Below are 18,841 nucleotides of genomic sequence, written 5' to 3' on the forward strand. Positions count from 1 at the left end.
TAACATTAAATATTAAAATTATGATCCAACTCTTGGGCTATACTCTTGGCAAGTCTTAGAATTTTGTGACTACAATTGTGAGAAAACATGAAAAATTGTGAAATAGGTGTCGATGTGTTAGAGGTTTTTATGATATCTATATAATAATACTGGTAGTCTGTGACTCTGTGTGTCTGCCTATTTACTCGGAGACAAGGGGTCGCACATTCCTCAAACTTGCTGGGTAGGTGCAACTTGGTCTGAGCCAGACAAGGTTTGCATTTGTTAGTGGATTACTACCCCATGAATCCTGGGGTCTTCTCTCTTACTCCCCATAGGTTGCCATGACCAGTCTCTCTTATTAACACCGCTTATTTTCTCGGAGACTAGGGGGCGCTCAAAAATAAAAGGAGATATGACAGTAAAAGCTAACATTTTATGGCAAAAAAATGCTAATCTATTTTGTTTGAAAATGTTATAAGGCCAAAAAAAAATAATGGTTTGTCTCAAAGCTCACGAGTGGTTTGAAAACAAATGCGATTTTTAAAAATTTTTTATTCCCGACTTTTTCATGGTATTTGGAGAAAAAAATCTGATTTTCGCCGAATTTTTCTGAAAAAATTAAAAACGATTTTACAAATGCGCGCGCAAGCTTCGAGACAAACCTTTTTTTTTTTTTTGGCCTAAATATGGCTTTAAGTCGTGGTGAGTCGTTTTTATCATGAAAAGGCATTATAGAATAAGCTAAAGACCCAACTGTTGCTTCGAAGGCCTTCCTTGATCCAATTTTCATGCGCGTGACATACCGATGGATGTGTGACGGATGCTAATAGATCAATAAGAAAAAGCAGACTAACATCCACGACACCGGTGCACGACATAGTGACGGATGTTTGGAAGGGACTTTTCTATGTTTTTACATACCGACATATAACTTTACATACTGACATTTTGCAATCATTTTACTCATTTAATAGTGAATAATTCTTCATATGATAGATGTTTCAAGATACTTTATTATACTAGTTTTTGAGTCAGCAACTTATGGCCTTTGAATTGACATAATGATGTAAATTGAAATATAGCAAAGGAAATAGAAGCAAGAAGCCACACCTTAGAGGAAATCCAAGTCCTTGGAAGGGGGTGTATTTTTCAGGATGTTTGTCGTCTGGTGAGGAGAAAGATAGAATTTTGCAGGATGTGCGTCTGAAACCGGATATTTTACCAATATTATAACGCACTGGAAATCCAAATCATTGAAGGGATGTAGGAAGTCCAAACGCATGCTAACTCAAACATATAAATGTGATCCAATTTGATCCACTCAGGCCAAATTTGGAAATTTGAAATTGATTTCCATTTACTAACTTTCTCAGCACCTTGGTTGCAAAGTTATGAACCTTTTATACAGGGTGTATCAAAAAGCTTTGTCTAATGAAATGCCTCATTCTTCTTTCACATTCGACATTAAATGATTACAACTTATATTTTATAACCTTTTATGACATATATCTACCAATATAAAGGTGGATGCTATATTTTGATGTGACAGTCTTGCTCATCAAGGTCTTAGCTAGAAATTGAGAGTTGCCCGTCATTTGAATAAAATTGCCTGTCCTTATTTGACCTTTAAAACATTTACCAGACCTCTATAGCCTATTGAGGGTTCAAAGAGTTCAAGTATGTGTTGATATGGCCTTGTTCTACAAATTGGGTCTACTTAAAATGTCAATTAGCTTCTCAAAACATACTATTTATAATATAGCATCTGTCAAAGGCATTAATTTTGCCCGTCCCAGGAGCAAACTCCCCATCTAAAATGACGGCCAGATGGGTGGCTAGCTAAGACCCTGTTGCTCATACTCAATGGATGATATTGATGGGTACCAATCATTTTGATACACCTTGTGTGTCCATTTTCTTATGTTTTTCCAGGATGTTTTTATTGGTTTTTTCTCCTCACTTTTTGCCTATATCTCGGTTTCTTTATTGACTACTTTAGCCTGACTGGATCAAATCTGGTCACAAATCCTTTGGAAGAGTTACGATGGGTTTGATTGATTGATTTGAAGTACTTGTGAATATGATGCATCAAACATATATCTTGGTACAGTGCAACAGGGCATAAATGCCCCAAAACTGCAAATTTCGACAGAATGACAAAAATAGGCGAAAACCAAAACCTAACCAAAATGGAACATACACATACATACACACCCCCACATACAGAAGGATTTCACTATTGCAATATCCCCCTCATGGCTAAAGCCAGGGGGATAATTAGTTCTCAGACATGTAACCTGTAACTGAGATTACATTGCAAATATTTTATTGTCTTGACATTCTTGTTGGATGAAGTCCATGCCAGTCTACTCATAGCATTGTTCCAAGTTTTTTTAGGTAAGCAAACACTAAAATGATTCGTCATACTCTTTAGCTCTGTTTGGCTGATGTTTATTAATCATATTCTTGACCAAGTATATAGGATTTATATAAAATATACAAGTTACATTTGTATGGCATGCAAACAATGCAAACAACTGGAGTGTCGCTTTCTAGGGGAACTGCAGCTGGCAGCAACCTATGTACTGAATTTCCAATCAAAGGAGGGATTTCCCAGCCAAGCTGCAGAAGGCGGCACCTTTACAAGTAAGTATGAGCCTCTTTGTAGTTGGCCCCACTGAAAGTGATATGAACAGAGCTGTCAACTCTATGGAATTGATTGGTGTGAGATACTGTGGAAAAGTTGTTGACCGGGATGGAATTATTGTTTGCCGACTAATTGTTCTTTTAAGTATTAAGAGTCAGGGCGCTCCAGAATCTAAAGAGTTGATGGGGGAGCCGAGGGTCAATTTATTTTGATGATGCGTTACATGTGAGATTTACTACCTTGGCGTGAGAAAGTGACAATGTGTGGCATGAGAGTTGACAGCCCTGCATCAAAAATCAACGTAAGAAACAGTTTGAAGAATACAGCAGAAATGTGAATTTTCCTTCTTTTGCCTGTATTCCTTTTTGTAAAGTTCAAATTTATGACCTTTCATTTATTTTCAACCCATTTTGGGTCTTTTATCCAAATTTACATGCTATTTCAGGCTTTTTTTTTACAAAGTTTCAGCCTTTTTGAGTGGGTTAAGTATAGTTCAATATAAATTAAAGGGGGAAATAGGCAAAGTGATCCTGCCCAGGAATCAAACCCAGGACTTGGGTACCACCCAAGGCTGCTATCATTATCTCTTGCAAATCGTGAGGTCCTGGGTTCAATTCCCAGTTATGATCACTTTTGATGTTTCCACCTTTAATATATGTTATAACACCAGAACTGTTTTGATCTGATAAAATTTGGTCATTCTTGTTGTTAAAACCTGCTTTTTTTTTTCATTATCAATAAGAATATTTACAAAAATAAAGAGGCTAGATCTGTTGAGCGGAATACTGTAAGCACTCGGATATAAGCCCACCCTCCTAGTTGGTCAATTTCACTCTAAACTGGGGATGGGCTTATAACTGGGAAGGAGCTAATACTTGATTTTTTTTTTAAAGATCTCCCTAATTATGATGTACCAGTAATTTCTATCAACTATGTTTATGTTTAAAAGTATGGAATGTCAATTTTCAACTGATATCTCTTTATATTTGTTCTGTTAAAAATGTGACAGCAACGCAGCGATTTGATGTAAGAATTTGGGCAAAATTACTATTGGGCTAAGGTAAAAAAAAAAGGTTTGTCTCAAAGCTCATGAGTGGTATGAAAACAAATGCGAAATGCAATTTTATTTTTTTTATTCCCGACTTTTTTTCTCAAAATATCATAAAAATACTGATTTTTGCAAAAAAACTATAATTTTTTTTTTTTTATAAAAAAAATTTCTGCATTTCTTTTTTTTTCAAATCGTGCGATTTTACAAATGCGCGCACAAGCTTTGAGACAAACCTTTTTTTTTTTTTGCCCAATAGCCAAGTGCACCCTCGTTTCCAGAATGTTGGGGTGGGCTTATAACCGGAGGTGGTCTTGTACCTGCATGGTTACGGCATGCGTTCATCAGATAAGAAGAAAACAACTTGGTGTCTCTTACCAGGAAAGTTGAGAAAGATTTTAACAAACAACAATTTATAGATTCTATTTATATACATGTATATATTTATCTTATTATACAATTATAAATCTCATGCATATGGATGGGTTGCAGTCTGTTTATATAAATTCTTAACAATATTTATTATCTCACTCCTGTTATGCATGAATAACACATACACAGGCACCCACCCATACACAGGGGTGGGTCCACAATTTGAATTTAGGGGGCAAGTATAGTCTTTCCCCCACTTCTTTTTTTTGGGGGGCATGCACAGCACTTCCTTCTTTGTGCCAATTTCCCTACACTGTGTGTGATCCGACTGACCCCTCTAGGATCCCTGGTTAGAACTGGTTGGTTGATAAATACGCCCAAATAGTCCACCGGCGTGTCCAGGATCTGTTCCTGCAGAGGGCTCAGAAGGGCTTTCAGAGTAATGCGGGGGGGGGGGGGGGTTAATGGCTAAAATTGCCAAAAATAGCTGGTTTTACATGATTTTTTTAAGTGCGAAGGGGGGGCTTTAGCATCTAAAGCCCTACCCCCACGGACACGCCACTGTAGTCCCTGGAAGTGTGTGATATCAAGTGCATACATACTGGTGCTTATAATGCGCTTATTGATCTAACTTGCAAAAAATATAACACAAGTAGCAAAAATACATTCACATGATAGTCAAACAATCAAAAGGAGGTGCATGATGGTAAAAATATTGTATCATATTAAATCAACTGTCTAGAATTTCTACTTTGATTGATACAGATGATTAATATAGCCATATGTTACACTATCGGTACCATCTTGCAACCCTGGGTATCAGAGTCCTTAGATGGGATGATACAGGTTTTCAGTCCCTGGACAAATAGGATTACAAATGCGCACCCCCCCCCCCTCACACACACACACAACTTTTCTGACTTCAAATTGTAAAATACTTAATCGATGATTACCAGTTTGCAAGTCAAACTTATACAATTTTGTCTAAGCATAAAACAATACAGTCGTATTAATTAACTTATGCATATAATTTATATATGTAAGTATGAAAACTGATGGATGTGTGGGTGTTAGATGTATTCTTAGCATCAAGTATAATCTTAAAAGACAGGCAACTGTTTAAAATAGCATCTAGGCAGATCAAAATCATATTGGAATGTAGCTATACAATTATTCACTTACTCATCTACCCATTTTCATTTGAATAACTGGGCAAAAATAGTACCATATCATTAAAATTGCTCATCTGATGCAAATAAGCAAAATTAATTGTCAAAAAAAATGTCATTAAATAATATTTTTTATTATTTGATGGCCACACATATATGTGACACAATCTGGTCCATGTGAGCCAAAGGAGGCATATTTGAAAATTGAGTTCTCAAGTTATGAAGTTTTTTGATGTCTATTTTCTTATGTATTTTATTGTTTTTTTAACTCCATATTTTTACCTTTATCTCAGTTTCAAATTTGCCACCTTTGGCCCCCATGGACCAGATTGTGTCACGTATGTAGTGTACAAATGCTAATAATTTCTTGAGTGTTGGTTGGACAGCTTGGGCACTGGTTGCCGTCATCTGTTTCAAATCAGAGATGCTGCAACCATAGGCCTTCATGTATGTGTTTGAAGTGTTATGCTACAAGTACAACCTACAGCAAAGGGGGGGCAATTTTTCACTCTGAACAAAAAATAACAGAAAATTCTCTATTCAGGGCCAAATTTTGTCCCTCCCCCAAAAAATTATTTTGCCCCACCCCCCAGAACAAATTCCTGGTGCAGCCTCTGGTGTCATCTCATCTTGCCTTACACCTAAAAAAATTGTTTGATTGGCGTAACCTAACCTACCCTAAAATTAGGCCCGACCCTAGACTTTTGGTTTCTTTTTTTTTTGCAAAAAATAAATAAATTAATTAAAAAAAAGAAATTAAAAAAAGAATTTTAAAAAAAGAATTAAAAAAGATCCAAGTCTTTTATCAAATGCGATTTACAGCTTTAAAAGTTGCATTGGTAACTTTTTATCACAAAGAATTGAATATTCTAACAATTTTGTTTTTAAATCCTTACCTACCAACCCTATTTTTTTTAATGTTACGCCAATCAAACAAAGAACTTATTCATGTGTTTCTCTAAACCAGCGCATGACAGACATACCACAGAAGGGAAGTACCTATGCGGTCGACAATAAATGAGGGGTGCATTAGCGAGCTCAAAAATAGCGTAAATAGTGCACATAAAAGGGATTTTGTACTTAAAGTGCTGACAAGATGAGTGCTCCGTTCGATCAAGCAAACTGAGTCATTTAAAGGTCAAAAACAAATGTTAGTTTTCAATTTCAATATATGTGCCATTTTAGAGCTTTATTTAGATGAAAACTTCATCTCAATTGGATATTGGTTCCAGGGATATTGTCATTTTAGTGTTGCCTTGAACTATAAATAACAAATGAAGTAAATTGAAAAGGAGAATTGCTTGAAAAACAAGTTGAAAAAGAATTGAAACAAATATGAAACTTTATTACATTTTTCATGCTCACTTTCACTTGTTTCACTCGTTTTTTAATCTGCAATCGACAAAAAGGAATGTAGCATGAAGGTGTCCACTTTCACAACATCTCAAATATTGATAGGATTTGTTAAAAATGAAAATTATAAATGCTCTCCTTGCTTGTCAAATGACTCAATTCACATTACAGTTCAGTAAAATTGAGTTGTTGGTATTCTAATCACTGAAATCATCACTGTCTGCTTCTGAATCTGTGAAATCTGAGTCGGAATCGTATGCTTGTGGCATCGGAGGTGCTGGCGCATTGGGTTTGCTGTAATAAATAACAGGAGGAAAAAGAGATATCTGTATGTTAGTTGACTTTATGAAAATCTAAGATTCTCATTGTTACTCTCTTTCTCTTTTAGCATGTTACATGTATATTGGGACCCAGACAAGAGTTTCATTTTGCCCAATAGCAACTGATGTTCACCACCATTACCTGGCTAATAGCTGTGAGAGCTTCGCTGGCATTGATCCTTCTTGAGGAAGGATAATGGCAGAGAAACTGGAAATTAATATGGCCACATGATAGCAATGTACGTTTTGTTTTGTTTACCATTTCACCACTTGGTGTGACTGAACTATGTGTATGTGTATGATGTACAACTTTTACACAGATTATACACTTATATGACCTTTAATCACCACCAACAGATGAGGGTTCACATAGTGCAGCTATTACCAAGTTTGATATAAAATTGGATCGATTGAGCCCATATTGGTCGAGCTATGAGTTTTAATATTTTAAAACTCATAGCGAGACCAATAAATATTAGGCGTAAAGCATCCAATTTTATCATGATTATGTTTTGGATCCAATTTTTTCACACACTTGCATGGATTCATCAAAACATAATAAATGGTTGCAATAGGATTTGAATTGTTCATTTGATACCAAATTTACAAGTTGACCTCAAATGACCTTTGACCTCAGTATATGACCTTGAACCCCCCCAAAAAAGTAGCCAGAGTTTCTGACCATGACCCACCTATCCTAATCCATGCCTGAGATACAGCATCCAGACAGAAGCTCGGAAGGACGAAAAAACAGTATGCCTCATGGTGGAGGAGGCATAAAAACATCAGAAAATATCCCACACATTAAGATTTTTCTACGGTTTCCGGCTCATGCACAAATGTGTAAAAACAGAATTGTTTTTTTTCATGATATTGTTACTGACTGGCTTCTCATTGTGTGAATGTTCTCGTGTGGGGTTCTATTGACGTCAAAGAGATGACTTATGAGCAGACTTCATAAACAGAATGACTCTACCACAAGGCCACTACAAAATAGCAACATGATATAGGTTGGGTCTTCCTTAACCCTAGAACTACTGAGCCATATTTTGTAACACAGACTACAAAGGGGGATTGCAACCCCCAATTTTCAATTATAAACGTCATATACTGTTATATTTGGTGCCAAAGTATAGCTATAGGTCTCCTCCAGTGATACCAAAATAAGTACAAACATTCCCCACATAATGTCGCCCACATGGGCGCCGATGCAAATTTGAGGAATTCTAGCTATTAATTAAAAAGGGCCAAAAACAGGTGGATCATAATTATACAAGATGACACCATTGCAAACAATTCAGCATTTGTGACGTGTCATGTCAAAAGGAGACACTTTTGGGCAGGATCGTAAAAGGAGAAAAAGCCAAAAATCTGCCTGGGGTGATTTTTTCACAATTTGGGTTTGTTGCGAATTTGTGATGTTATTAATGTTAAAAATATTGTCTGATAGTTTCAGACCAGAATATAACTGACATCTTGTATTTTTTGAGACATTTGTCAAGGTAATTCCTACTCTCAACATCGTCAATGATATTTTTAAAGGCCGAAATCTCAATTTCCAATTTTATAATACCAAGATACAAGATAGATACAAGATACAAGATATTTTATTTTCCCATAATTCACATGAAATCACACAAGTATATATTTTAAAAAACAAAGGCAATATCAAACAAACGAATTATGGAGGGGATGACCAGAAGGCCAGTAAGGCCAGAGGAAGTCACCCCTTAACAAAGAAATGTTACCATCAAAAGAAGTAAAAACAAAACAAAGCATAACAAACAAACGAGAAACACAATGCTCAAGAATTAATCATATTTTGAGATCAAGTCACGTTTATATATCTTACGGAAATGTTTCAATGAATTTGCCGTTTTATTGAATTTGGCAATGAATTCCATAATATTGGACCAGCAGTACGAATGGCATGGTCAGTAAATGTTTTGTTGTTCTTCATTAAGTTGAATTTATCTGCGTTTCTCGTTTGGTAATTATGAATATTGGAGCGTAGTGTAAAGAAGCCATCAAATACGCCCGGTAATTCATTATTACTGTACTTGTACATAAATACCCCCAATTCAAGTTTGTAGGTGTCTGCAAGAGTTAAAATATTGTATTTGGCAAATAAGGGAGCAGTGTGGCTTCTATAATGACTATTTGCTATTGTCCTCACAGCCCATTTCTGTAATTTCATAATTTTATCCAAGTATGTTTTACACGTATCACCCCAAATCAATATTCCATAATTTAAATAAGGTAAAACAAGAGTACAATATAGAGAATACAGGATACGATCAGGTACATAAAATTTAAGTTTGTTCATAACTCCAATATTTCATGAGATGGTTTTTGCTATACAGTTTATATGGTATTTCCACGTCAAACATTCATCAATAATCACACCCAGGAATTTTGTATTAGTAACCCGTTCCAGAACTGACTCACATAAAATGATCTCAGGAGATACATCACACACAGTTGAGTTTATTTTTGATGTCATATGTGGTGTACCCAAAACCATGTAATTTGTTTTACTTGCATTTACCGATAGTTTGTTCGACTTGAACCAATTACTAATTTCTTTCAATTCATTATTAATTAATTGATATTTACTTTCAATATCTTTATGTGAGTACAGAATAGTAGTGTCATCTGCGAATAATATAAAGTCTAATACATCTGATGTGTTGATAATATCGTTTACATAGAGAATGAATAATAAGGGACCCAGTATAGAACCTTGAGGTACACCACAAATAATATCTTTAAGTTCTGATTCACAAGAGTTGTAATGTACATATTGTTTTCTGTTGCTTAAATAATTAGTGAACCACTGAAGTACGATACCACGAAAACCATAGTGTTCCAATTTATGAATTAATATGTTATGGTCGATAGTGTCAAAGGCTTTGGAAAGGTCTAAGAAAATTCCAATTGTGGTTTCGTTTTTTCAACGGCATAGTTAACTTTGTCAACTAGTTGAGTTATGGCCATGTATGTAGAATGGTTGTTTCAAAACCAAACTGCTTATCATTTAGTATTTTATTACTATCTATATACGCAATACATCTGTTAAACACTAGTCTTTCAAGTATCTTTGAAAAACAAGGTAGTACCGAAATTGGGCGATAATTAGAAAATACTTCAGAATCTTCTTTTTTATAGATTGGTATTACCTTTGCTATTTTTACTTTTTGTGGCACAACACCGGTTGAAATGGAGAGATACCATAACTTACAAACTCAATATCTTCGCTTAGGAATGTCCGATTTCATTGGGGGAAAAGCATTGTGGAGCAAAATATCTCTATATTTAAGATATGTAAAAACCTCAAAATCGATAACCTGCCCCCCCAAAAAAAAGTGTCTCCTTTTGACATGACACGTCACATTTTATAAATGAAATACATGTAGGCCTATATCAAAAATAACATGGCCGGGCCCGGGAAAAACACACTAGCGCATAATATCATGATCATGCTTTATAATACTGAACAAATTGTAAAATCCCAATGTTGTGTGTTTTAATACAAGTAGATTTTTTAAAGTTCAAATTATAGAGCTATAAAGTCCAGTTGATATGTTTTTTATCTCATCTCAATTCACCGTAGTACTAGTCGGACATCTAAATTGATCGTTTCCAGGTGAACTGGTTCAGTGCACTCTGTGTTCGAAACCACGATATTAAATGATCACAACATAAAGTCAATTGGTTACAAACCATGCGTGAATAAGTTACTAAATTATGACGTATGGCTTAATCGATACCATTGATAGTTAACTTATACAGGGATTGATTTTCTTTACCAGTTAAATTTTACCTAGCTGGTCAATGACCTGACGGTGTTTTTAAAATGTAAGATATTTTCCCTAATATTAAAACTAATATAATGAATGCAGCAATTAATATTGCCTATTGTTTTAATACACTCAAAGTGTATGACGGATAATGTACAGTACACATGCAAATGCATTCGTCAAGATAATTGCACTTGCCATGGAGTTATTGCATTTAGCTCTCGAGCCTATTGGCTCTCGAGCTAAATGCAATAACTCCACGGCGCTGCAAGATTATCTTGACTAATGCATTGCACTCAGTTCATTATCCTTATCAAAATTGCTTTTCAGCTAAAAATTCTCCCAAACAACTTAAGGTCCTTGAACCGATCAACAGCCTCATTCCCCATTTTTCTTCATCAAAACTGAGATTTTGGTATCAGACAAAAGAAAGCTCATATTTTGCTCATCACTCCATTAAAATTTAACGCCAGAGATATGTTTCGTTGAACAAAAACGTGGTGAATTGTGGGGCAATATTATTTTTGCTGGAAAATTTGGAAACAAAAATATTGTTTTAATGGTAGGCCTCAATGTAAGATAGAAAAGAGAACATGAAAAAAATCAGACGACCCCTGTTAAAGTGAGAAGTTGCTCACAGCTCACGCACAAAATAAAAATTACACAAAAAACGAATTTTTTTAAAATAAATCTAATGAATTAAGTCTACTTACTCGAGATAGTCTGGATCCAAGCCCTCACTTAAAAGCTTTTGTTTTAATGCATTTGCTGGTACTCCCTGTGGAGATAACATACACGATATTTAACTTACATATGTATTTGTCTTAAGAAGTACAATAGTTATGTTTTCGATACAGATTTGTGCCCTGTGATCAAGACATCATATCTGGGCATGGAATAATATAATAAGGGACCGTACGCAAACACTTGTTAGGTGGGGGCCTGATGCAAAAAGGGGGGGGGCCCTGAAATTTTTTGAAGGGGGGGGGCAGTCTGAAAAAAATGACCATAAATTTTCCTGGAAAAATGAGTTTATATGCTTTTCTATGGGGTTGACCCATAATGTTCATGTCGAAAAGGGGGAGCCCTGAAATTTTTGAGGTCTGTAAAGGGGGGGGGCCCGGGGCGAGATGAATTTTTTTTGCATCAGCCCCCCTAAGTGTTTGTGAACGGTCCCTAAGAAATGTGTGTGTGGGGGCGGGGGGTGGGGGGGGGAGGGGGTAGGTATTTGCCAGGAAAGGAGGACACACTCACACTTCACATTTAAACTGTGGACCACTCTGCAATGGGGGACTGTCCTTGGTTCAAGGAGGTATGCAAATGACCGCTACTGCATGTCTAATGTATTTGCGAAATATATCTTCTATCGTACGCGAGATATAACGTCCGCAGTTGCTAGGTTAAATTCCATACACACAAAAATACACAAACAAAATGGCAGAAAACGTCCTTGGTATATCGATTGAGTACAGATTCAGACAACTATGTTTACAAGCGATTACATGCCCCTTCAAACCCCACTGGGCTGCTGGGGGTTTCACCCCCAGACCCACCCCCTTTTGGCCGCACCACTTTCTACTCTCTGCCGGGCCTGATTATGTTCAACACAATGTGAAATCTAAAAAGGAGATCAAGTCCAATTGACCTCCTTCTTAGATTAGGAGCACTTGAAAACCAAATTTTTTATAACCAAACCTGTTTCAGAAAGTTCTCAGTAATGCAAGAAGTACTCATGCACCCCACTTGTCAATTCTGGAAAAACATGTTTTTGCCATTTTTCTCAAAATGTGTTCAATGTGATCTAGGGTCTTCAATTGCATGGCTTTATTTGAATCCCCTTTTTGAAAAGCTGAGGACGTAGAATGCATGCCTGTGAATAAATGGAGTGCGAGGCTTAGATCTGAAGTTGTAATTCATTCATTCTTACCATGTTCACCATCTTGAAGTACTTGGCATAGCGAGGATCCTGGGAAACTGTCATGGCCGGTGCTTCTGGTTGGGCTTCTATAGCAGGAACATTCTAATGAAAGAAATAAACGATAAAAAATTAACAGAAATTGTAATACAAGAAAAATGTGACCATCCACCATGAACCTCTCGTAAAGCCAGCCCTATTTCAATTTTGTTTAATTTCATATTTAGAAAGTATGTCATTGGCTTAAAAATTATATATCAATTAATTTCATACGATTTCCAGAAGCTTAGTTATGTTTATTGGATAAAAAAGTAGAACTTTTACCTTCTTAGTTTTTGCCATTTTTGCCAGCAAAAACTGTTTTTGCTAAGTGGAAATAAAATGCAGTTAAAACCATGGTTTTTCCATCAGTGGCAAAAAAACTGCAAATTCTGTTTTCCAGCACCCTTAAACAGCAATTTCAAGAATTTTTAGGGGCTGACAGGTTGGCACTTAGATAGCTATTAACCTCCTTTTTGAAGCTGACCCACTTCACAATTCCTGGGATTTGATGCGGGAGAATATTCCTTAAAGTTCAGGCTGTAGATAGAATGAAGGACTATTCATGACTAACAAGGTTAGATCTTAGAATCTGAACTGTAAAGTTGTGCGATCTAGCGGAGCGGCAAAGACGAGGGTCAGCTTAGAGCTGGTCAGGTAGTAGTTGCTAGTTGTTACAAGAGCTCTGGTGCATATACCCTAGTACATATGTGACACGATCTGGTCCATGGGTGCCAAAGGAGGCATTTTGGAAAATTGAGTTACTATAATTATTACCTAATACAAACATTGGGCTATCATATACTGAAAACACCAAAGGTCTAGCATACCTGGTTCTAAAGTTATGAAGTTTTGTGATGTCTATTTTCTTATGTATTTTATATTGTGTTTTTACTCCATCTTTTTGTCAATTTCAAATTTGCCACCTTTGGCCCCCATGGACCAGATCATGTCACATATGATGGAACATTGTAGTGACACCAACTGCTATACGGTGGGCCAAAGGCTGAATTTAACCTGGCACCTTGGTGACAATCCTGTTAAAGGGCTTTATCATGATTTTAGAAGTCAGAACTTATTATCATCATTATTTGTGAGGAGACAACTTACAGCTGCTGCTTCTTCTGCTGCCGGTAGAGCCGGTAAATTGCTATTTGGCTGTTGTGGTGTTGGACCCGGTGGCGTAGGTGAAACAGCCTGGACATTTTCTAAACCGGGAATTGATGCAATCTGAAACAATCAAATTAATTCACAATATTTTAATCACAAACACATCTTATTTACCCATATACACACTGTTGCATACACAATCAAGACCATAAAGCCACCTACAATGTACATACATACCCCCCAAACACATTGAAATTAATTTACACCCATACACACACACCCCTGTGTGTGTTTGTCACCAACCGAGGACATTGTGTTTTGCTATCTAACCGAGGACGTGTGTATGATGCTTTCATCGCCTAACCGTGGACTAAAATGGCAGATTTTTTTGTGTATAAACGAAACAGAATTTTAGCCATCACCTGCGGACGGTAGTTTTTACACGTGTGGTCCTCGGTTTAAGGCAAATAGTGCTATAAAGCATTTAGCATGCATTTGAGGTCTTTTGCAGCAGTTTGAGACTGCGGACTGTCCTCGGTTGGAAGTAAGTCCGCAGTTTAGGGTGAAAAATCTTGTGTGTGTCCTCGTTTGCCGGCAAATACATACGCATACATGTACAGTAAGACCCTCTAGACAAATGCCTACTGAGACTGAGAGACTCACCATGGGCAACACAAAACATCACTGTGAATATGTGAAAGTCATCAAGTAATCTATTGTTTCAATTTTTAGCATTACTGGTTGCAATTCTGGTCTGCAAAATTTCAGACTTAATTAGACATGCAGATTGTAGAGAAAACACATAATCCCCATTCCCCACACTTGTCATGTTTTCACTGTGGGTACAGTGGCGCATGCGGTCCAAGACTCTGACTCAAAATCGGTGAGGTAGCTTGAGGTAGTGGGTTTGAGTGTTGTAAGGCAAGGCTCTTCACCCCTACTGCCTCTAATGTGGAGGAGGTGTAGGGACTAGGGATCCCCTCGCAGCAAAATTATATGGAGGAGTCTGGCCCTAATTACTTCAAAAGAGAGATGGCCACTCTGCCACTGATCAAATCTTGCCTTTCGGAAGTTAGGCAAATAAGTTTGTATATTTGCATGTTCCTTTAGGCAACCAAATATTTTTGCCATTCGGAATGTTTGGACACTCACCTTAGCTTCCAAAATATTCATAGTAACCTCCAATCTTTGTATTCTTGTGTTTAGATGTGTCAATTTCTGGTAAAAACAAATGAAAGACATAATTTGTATGGAAACTGCAAATACAGGTGAGGGTGTTGGTGAGGGAAGTAGGTGGGGTGATGGGGTCCACCTCCCCCCCCCCAGGAAAAATTTACAGAAGGTTCTCTTTTTCTAGGAAAAATGTTTTAAATTAACCCTTTTTGAAGGAAAAATTCACCTTTTTTAATTCCTGCACGGAGTGCACCCTAAAAGACACTTTTCTCTAAACAATAAAGTAATACAAATGAAAATCTAAGTTTGGCAACATTGGATTTTGACCTCCCCCCCCATGAAAAAAATATGATATTTGCAACTTTGTGAGGGCGCTGTTCATAAAGTAAACAACTGATGTTCATAAAAATCTGTAGATGTGACATTTCAAATATGATCTTAAACATTCATAAACATTAAAAAGATATATTTTGTCAGCAAGCGTGATTTTATGGGGGTTAAACTTGCATTTTGGCAAATGACATGCATAATATTGCGCAATTTTAGCGATGTGGCAAATCCACCCGCATGTGTGCAATCCATTTTTTTTTTTTCATTTTCATGAAATTGAATTCCAAATTGATTTATAATGCCATTTCCATTTTAGGCAAATAGACCCCTCTAAAATTTCCACCTATTTCAAAAGTCAGATTTGATGGTAATAATAGACCCCGCCCAATATTTGATCGGCCACCATGGGAAAAACGATAAGGGCTAGGGATCTAAAACTTGTGTTTTTCTCTAATAGCTATAGGTACAACATTTGAGTGAAATATAAAGAAATTCTGAGAGGGCAGTGCGGGAGCCACCTGTTGAATTGATAGGAATGACCCGTAACACACCGACATCGCCTGGTTAATAATTACTTGGTACAGCAGAGACACTAAAATCAATACACAGGATCGATACACATGAATGTGTTATGCACGATTTGATATTCAGACGATAAATCTTTGGATACCGGGGTAGAAAATGATGAATATCTCCCGTAATTTTTTTATTCTAAAGCCATATTTTTTTGCTTGCACTTGAATATATGTGTTGAAAGGATATGATAGTCGTTAGCTTGCGTATTGCGAAAGAACTGTGCGTATTGAGCTCAAAAACTGACGTATCCTGTTTATATGAGCCGAACTATTAATAGCGCAGCGTATAGGCCACTCGTGGAGGCAGTCTAGAAGCAGATGACATCATGGCGTATCATGCTCACTCACGCACAGAGAGGTCAGTCACCGGGCTATTGTCAGTAGCCTTATTCGGATGTTCCTCGGCCCATAATGCGTCTCAAAACTATTAAACAGGTTGGAAAATGACCATGCGTGGCTGTGGATTCAACCTACCATGGCGATTTCTGCCATGAAGATATCGGGGCGATGACACTGTGCGTAAGTGAATCACTGATTTATGCCTATAATTTTAATTCAAATGTTGCATTTCTACAGGCATCTAAATACTTACTTGTTCACATACACAGGAAAACTTATTAAGAAAACGTGTGCTGTGTGTAATAAAATGGTTGAGGAAGGCCAACATACGTTTCTGATGAATAGCTCCCACCTGAAAGAAAGATAAAGATCCACATAAATAGCTGCTACCACAATGTTCATTATACAGTACTGAATCATGTGTGGTTTTTCTTGAAATTTGATAAAATAGCAAAAGCCCATTGACCACTGTGTAAATAAAAGCTATAAACCTGGGGTATTGGGCTTTTGCTATTTTATCAAATTTCAGGAAAACCGGGTATGGCGCATATAGGAAATATATTTGGAATGAATTTGACATGTCCTTTGACCCGATCATGGATGTTGAAAAATTTGACCCCCTGCAAAAGGCTGTTGAACTTTGACAGGTTTTGACCACATCTCCAATTTTAACTATAAAACATGTCACAGTAATGAAATGATTGGTTTTTTTGTTCCTTGTATCAGTAGCAGGACTTTCATTTTGAGGAGAGCTAGAGCTGTCACTCTCCTACAGCTCTCCTTAAGGCCAGAGTAATGGAAGACACATTCGTCCACGACCAAATTTGAGAATTTTTGATATTTATCAACACTAAGATGTATTCTTTCACTTGAAACTGATAAAATACAACTTGCTAATATTTATTCGCATTTTTGCTTGATTTATTTCACTCTTTTCAACTCTAAAAAGTCACATGGCTCAAGACAGCTTAGTAAATTGGCGGGAAATAATGAGTCGGCAATGCGCGAATGCGAAATATTGTGATTACGCTGCGTGATTCGGCGTCGCGTGACGCTGTCGCAACTCTGCGCGTATGTCCAACGCAGTCAATGCGCATTCGGTATGTTGTTAACGCCAGCAAATGTGGTGTAAACAAAACAAAAATTTGCTGTCAAAATGCCACTTAGATTTTTAAATTATTTTGAATTTTGGCGCACTGAAAGCAGAGATTATAGATTCCTTGGTGCAAAAAGATGCATATTTAGACCATGCACCAGATACAGCTTTTACAAGTGTGAAAGTCTAGTCCCAAACAGAAATGTTTGGTAGACTCATAACCGGTGCGATCTTACCTTTCCGATGTTGATTAAGATACTTCTTGCATCGATCCCGAGATGCGGAAAAACCAATAGTCATTTTGTCCCACATAAATGAATAAATAACAAAAACCCGATCCCCGGTGGACTCACCCAAAAGGTGACGTCACACCATATGATCGTCCCTTATCCGACTTGGGATCCCCTACCGGACCAAACTTGTAGGGGGTGGCGGGGTCGGGATAATCAACATCGGAAAGGTAAGATCGCACCGGTTATGAGTCTACCAAACATTTCTGTTTGGGACTAGACTCAGTACACCGGTCGATCTTACCGCTTCGATGTTGATTAAGATACTTCTTGCATCAACATCTGAAAGATCGATCTAGCAAGTAACCGGCGGATGGAGGTACAAGATTGGTCAGCATCTGATCAGGGATCGGGAGCGGTAACGATGGTTTTCGCGAGGTCAGAAAATATTTTCCCCAACGGTCGGGAAACAAAAAGACCACGCGATCACAGACATAAACCTCCTTACTTAATAAGTTTGGTGGTTAAGAATAGCGACACTGGTTCTTACCATGCTGAGTATTCTGTATAGTCTGAAAACCTGGTACCCGTACACCACCGTATTATGATCGCCCGAACAATGTCCCGGTAAACCTCCCGCCCGTCTCTGATTACTAACGTAAGCGGAAGTATCGTAGAGAAGGGCGAAGGTGGCTTCCGGGACACCGCCTGCTAGATCTCCTCAAGGGACAACCGAACCATTGGCGTACGCAGGGGGGGTGTTACGTGTGTGAAACACCCCCCTTGGATCTGTCAAAAAAATAAAAGGGAGGGGAGAAAAGGAAAAGAGAGAGAGAGAGAAGGGAGGGAGAGAGAGAGGAGAGAGCGAGAGGGGGGAGAGGGAGGAGGAGAGGTGGGAGATGAGCAAGGCATAGGGGACATACACAATAATATCATAGGCCTATGGATGGCTTACAACCCCCACACAAATTATCTCAGTGTGTTCATTGTTGAACATGTTAACACCCCCACACCCCAGTCATCACACCCCTGGCAACGTCACGTTACATAAAGCTTTTAATTGTTAATTGACATGGATATACATGTTTACACCAACACCCACCTCCCACATCATCACACCCAACACCCCTCCCCAGCAACGTGCTTAAAAGTATTAATTGTCAACCCCATCATCGATGCATCACGCTTGCAAAACTGCATATCTTACACCGCATTGCGCCATGTTATCAGCTGAAAACCGTTTGCAATTTTTTTGTCAAAACATAGTGAAGTACCGGTATATATCGCAAGCTTATGTACTTCAGATGATTTTCTTTGTAATCTAAATCTAATCGCTTTTCAAA

At 37.5% G+C, this 18,841-nt stretch overlaps 1 protein-coding gene across 1 annotated transcript in view; it reads right to left on the reverse strand.

Moving 5' to 3' along the window:
• Positions 1 to 4,573: 4,573 nt before the first annotated feature.
• Positions 4,574 to 18,841, reverse strand: part of LOC140166116 (WASH complex subunit 3-like) — a 32,669-nt gene continuing 18,401 nt past the window's right edge. Inside the window, exons 2-7 of the mRNA XM_072189502.1 lie at positions 16,426 to 16,524; positions 14,908 to 14,973; positions 13,756 to 13,875; positions 12,619 to 12,711; positions 11,405 to 11,469; positions 4,574 to 6,865 (exon numbers count right to left, since the gene is read on the reverse strand). Of these exons, the coding sequence (XP_072045603.1) occupies positions 6,769 to 6,865; positions 11,405 to 11,469; positions 12,619 to 12,711; positions 13,756 to 13,875; positions 14,908 to 14,973; positions 16,426 to 16,524 (540 nt within the window). The 3' untranslated portion in view covers positions 4,574 to 6,768. The remainder of the gene's footprint in view (positions 6,866 to 11,404; positions 11,470 to 12,618; positions 12,712 to 13,755; positions 13,876 to 14,907; positions 14,974 to 16,425; positions 16,525 to 18,841) is intronic.

The sequence above is a fragment of the Amphiura filiformis genome, chromosome 12 (genome assembly GCF_039555335.1).
Source record: "Amphiura filiformis chromosome 12, Afil_fr2py, whole genome shotgun sequence".
Classification (NCBI taxonomy): Eukaryota; Metazoa; Echinodermata; class Ophiuroidea; order Amphilepidida; family Amphiuridae; genus Amphiura; species Amphiura filiformis.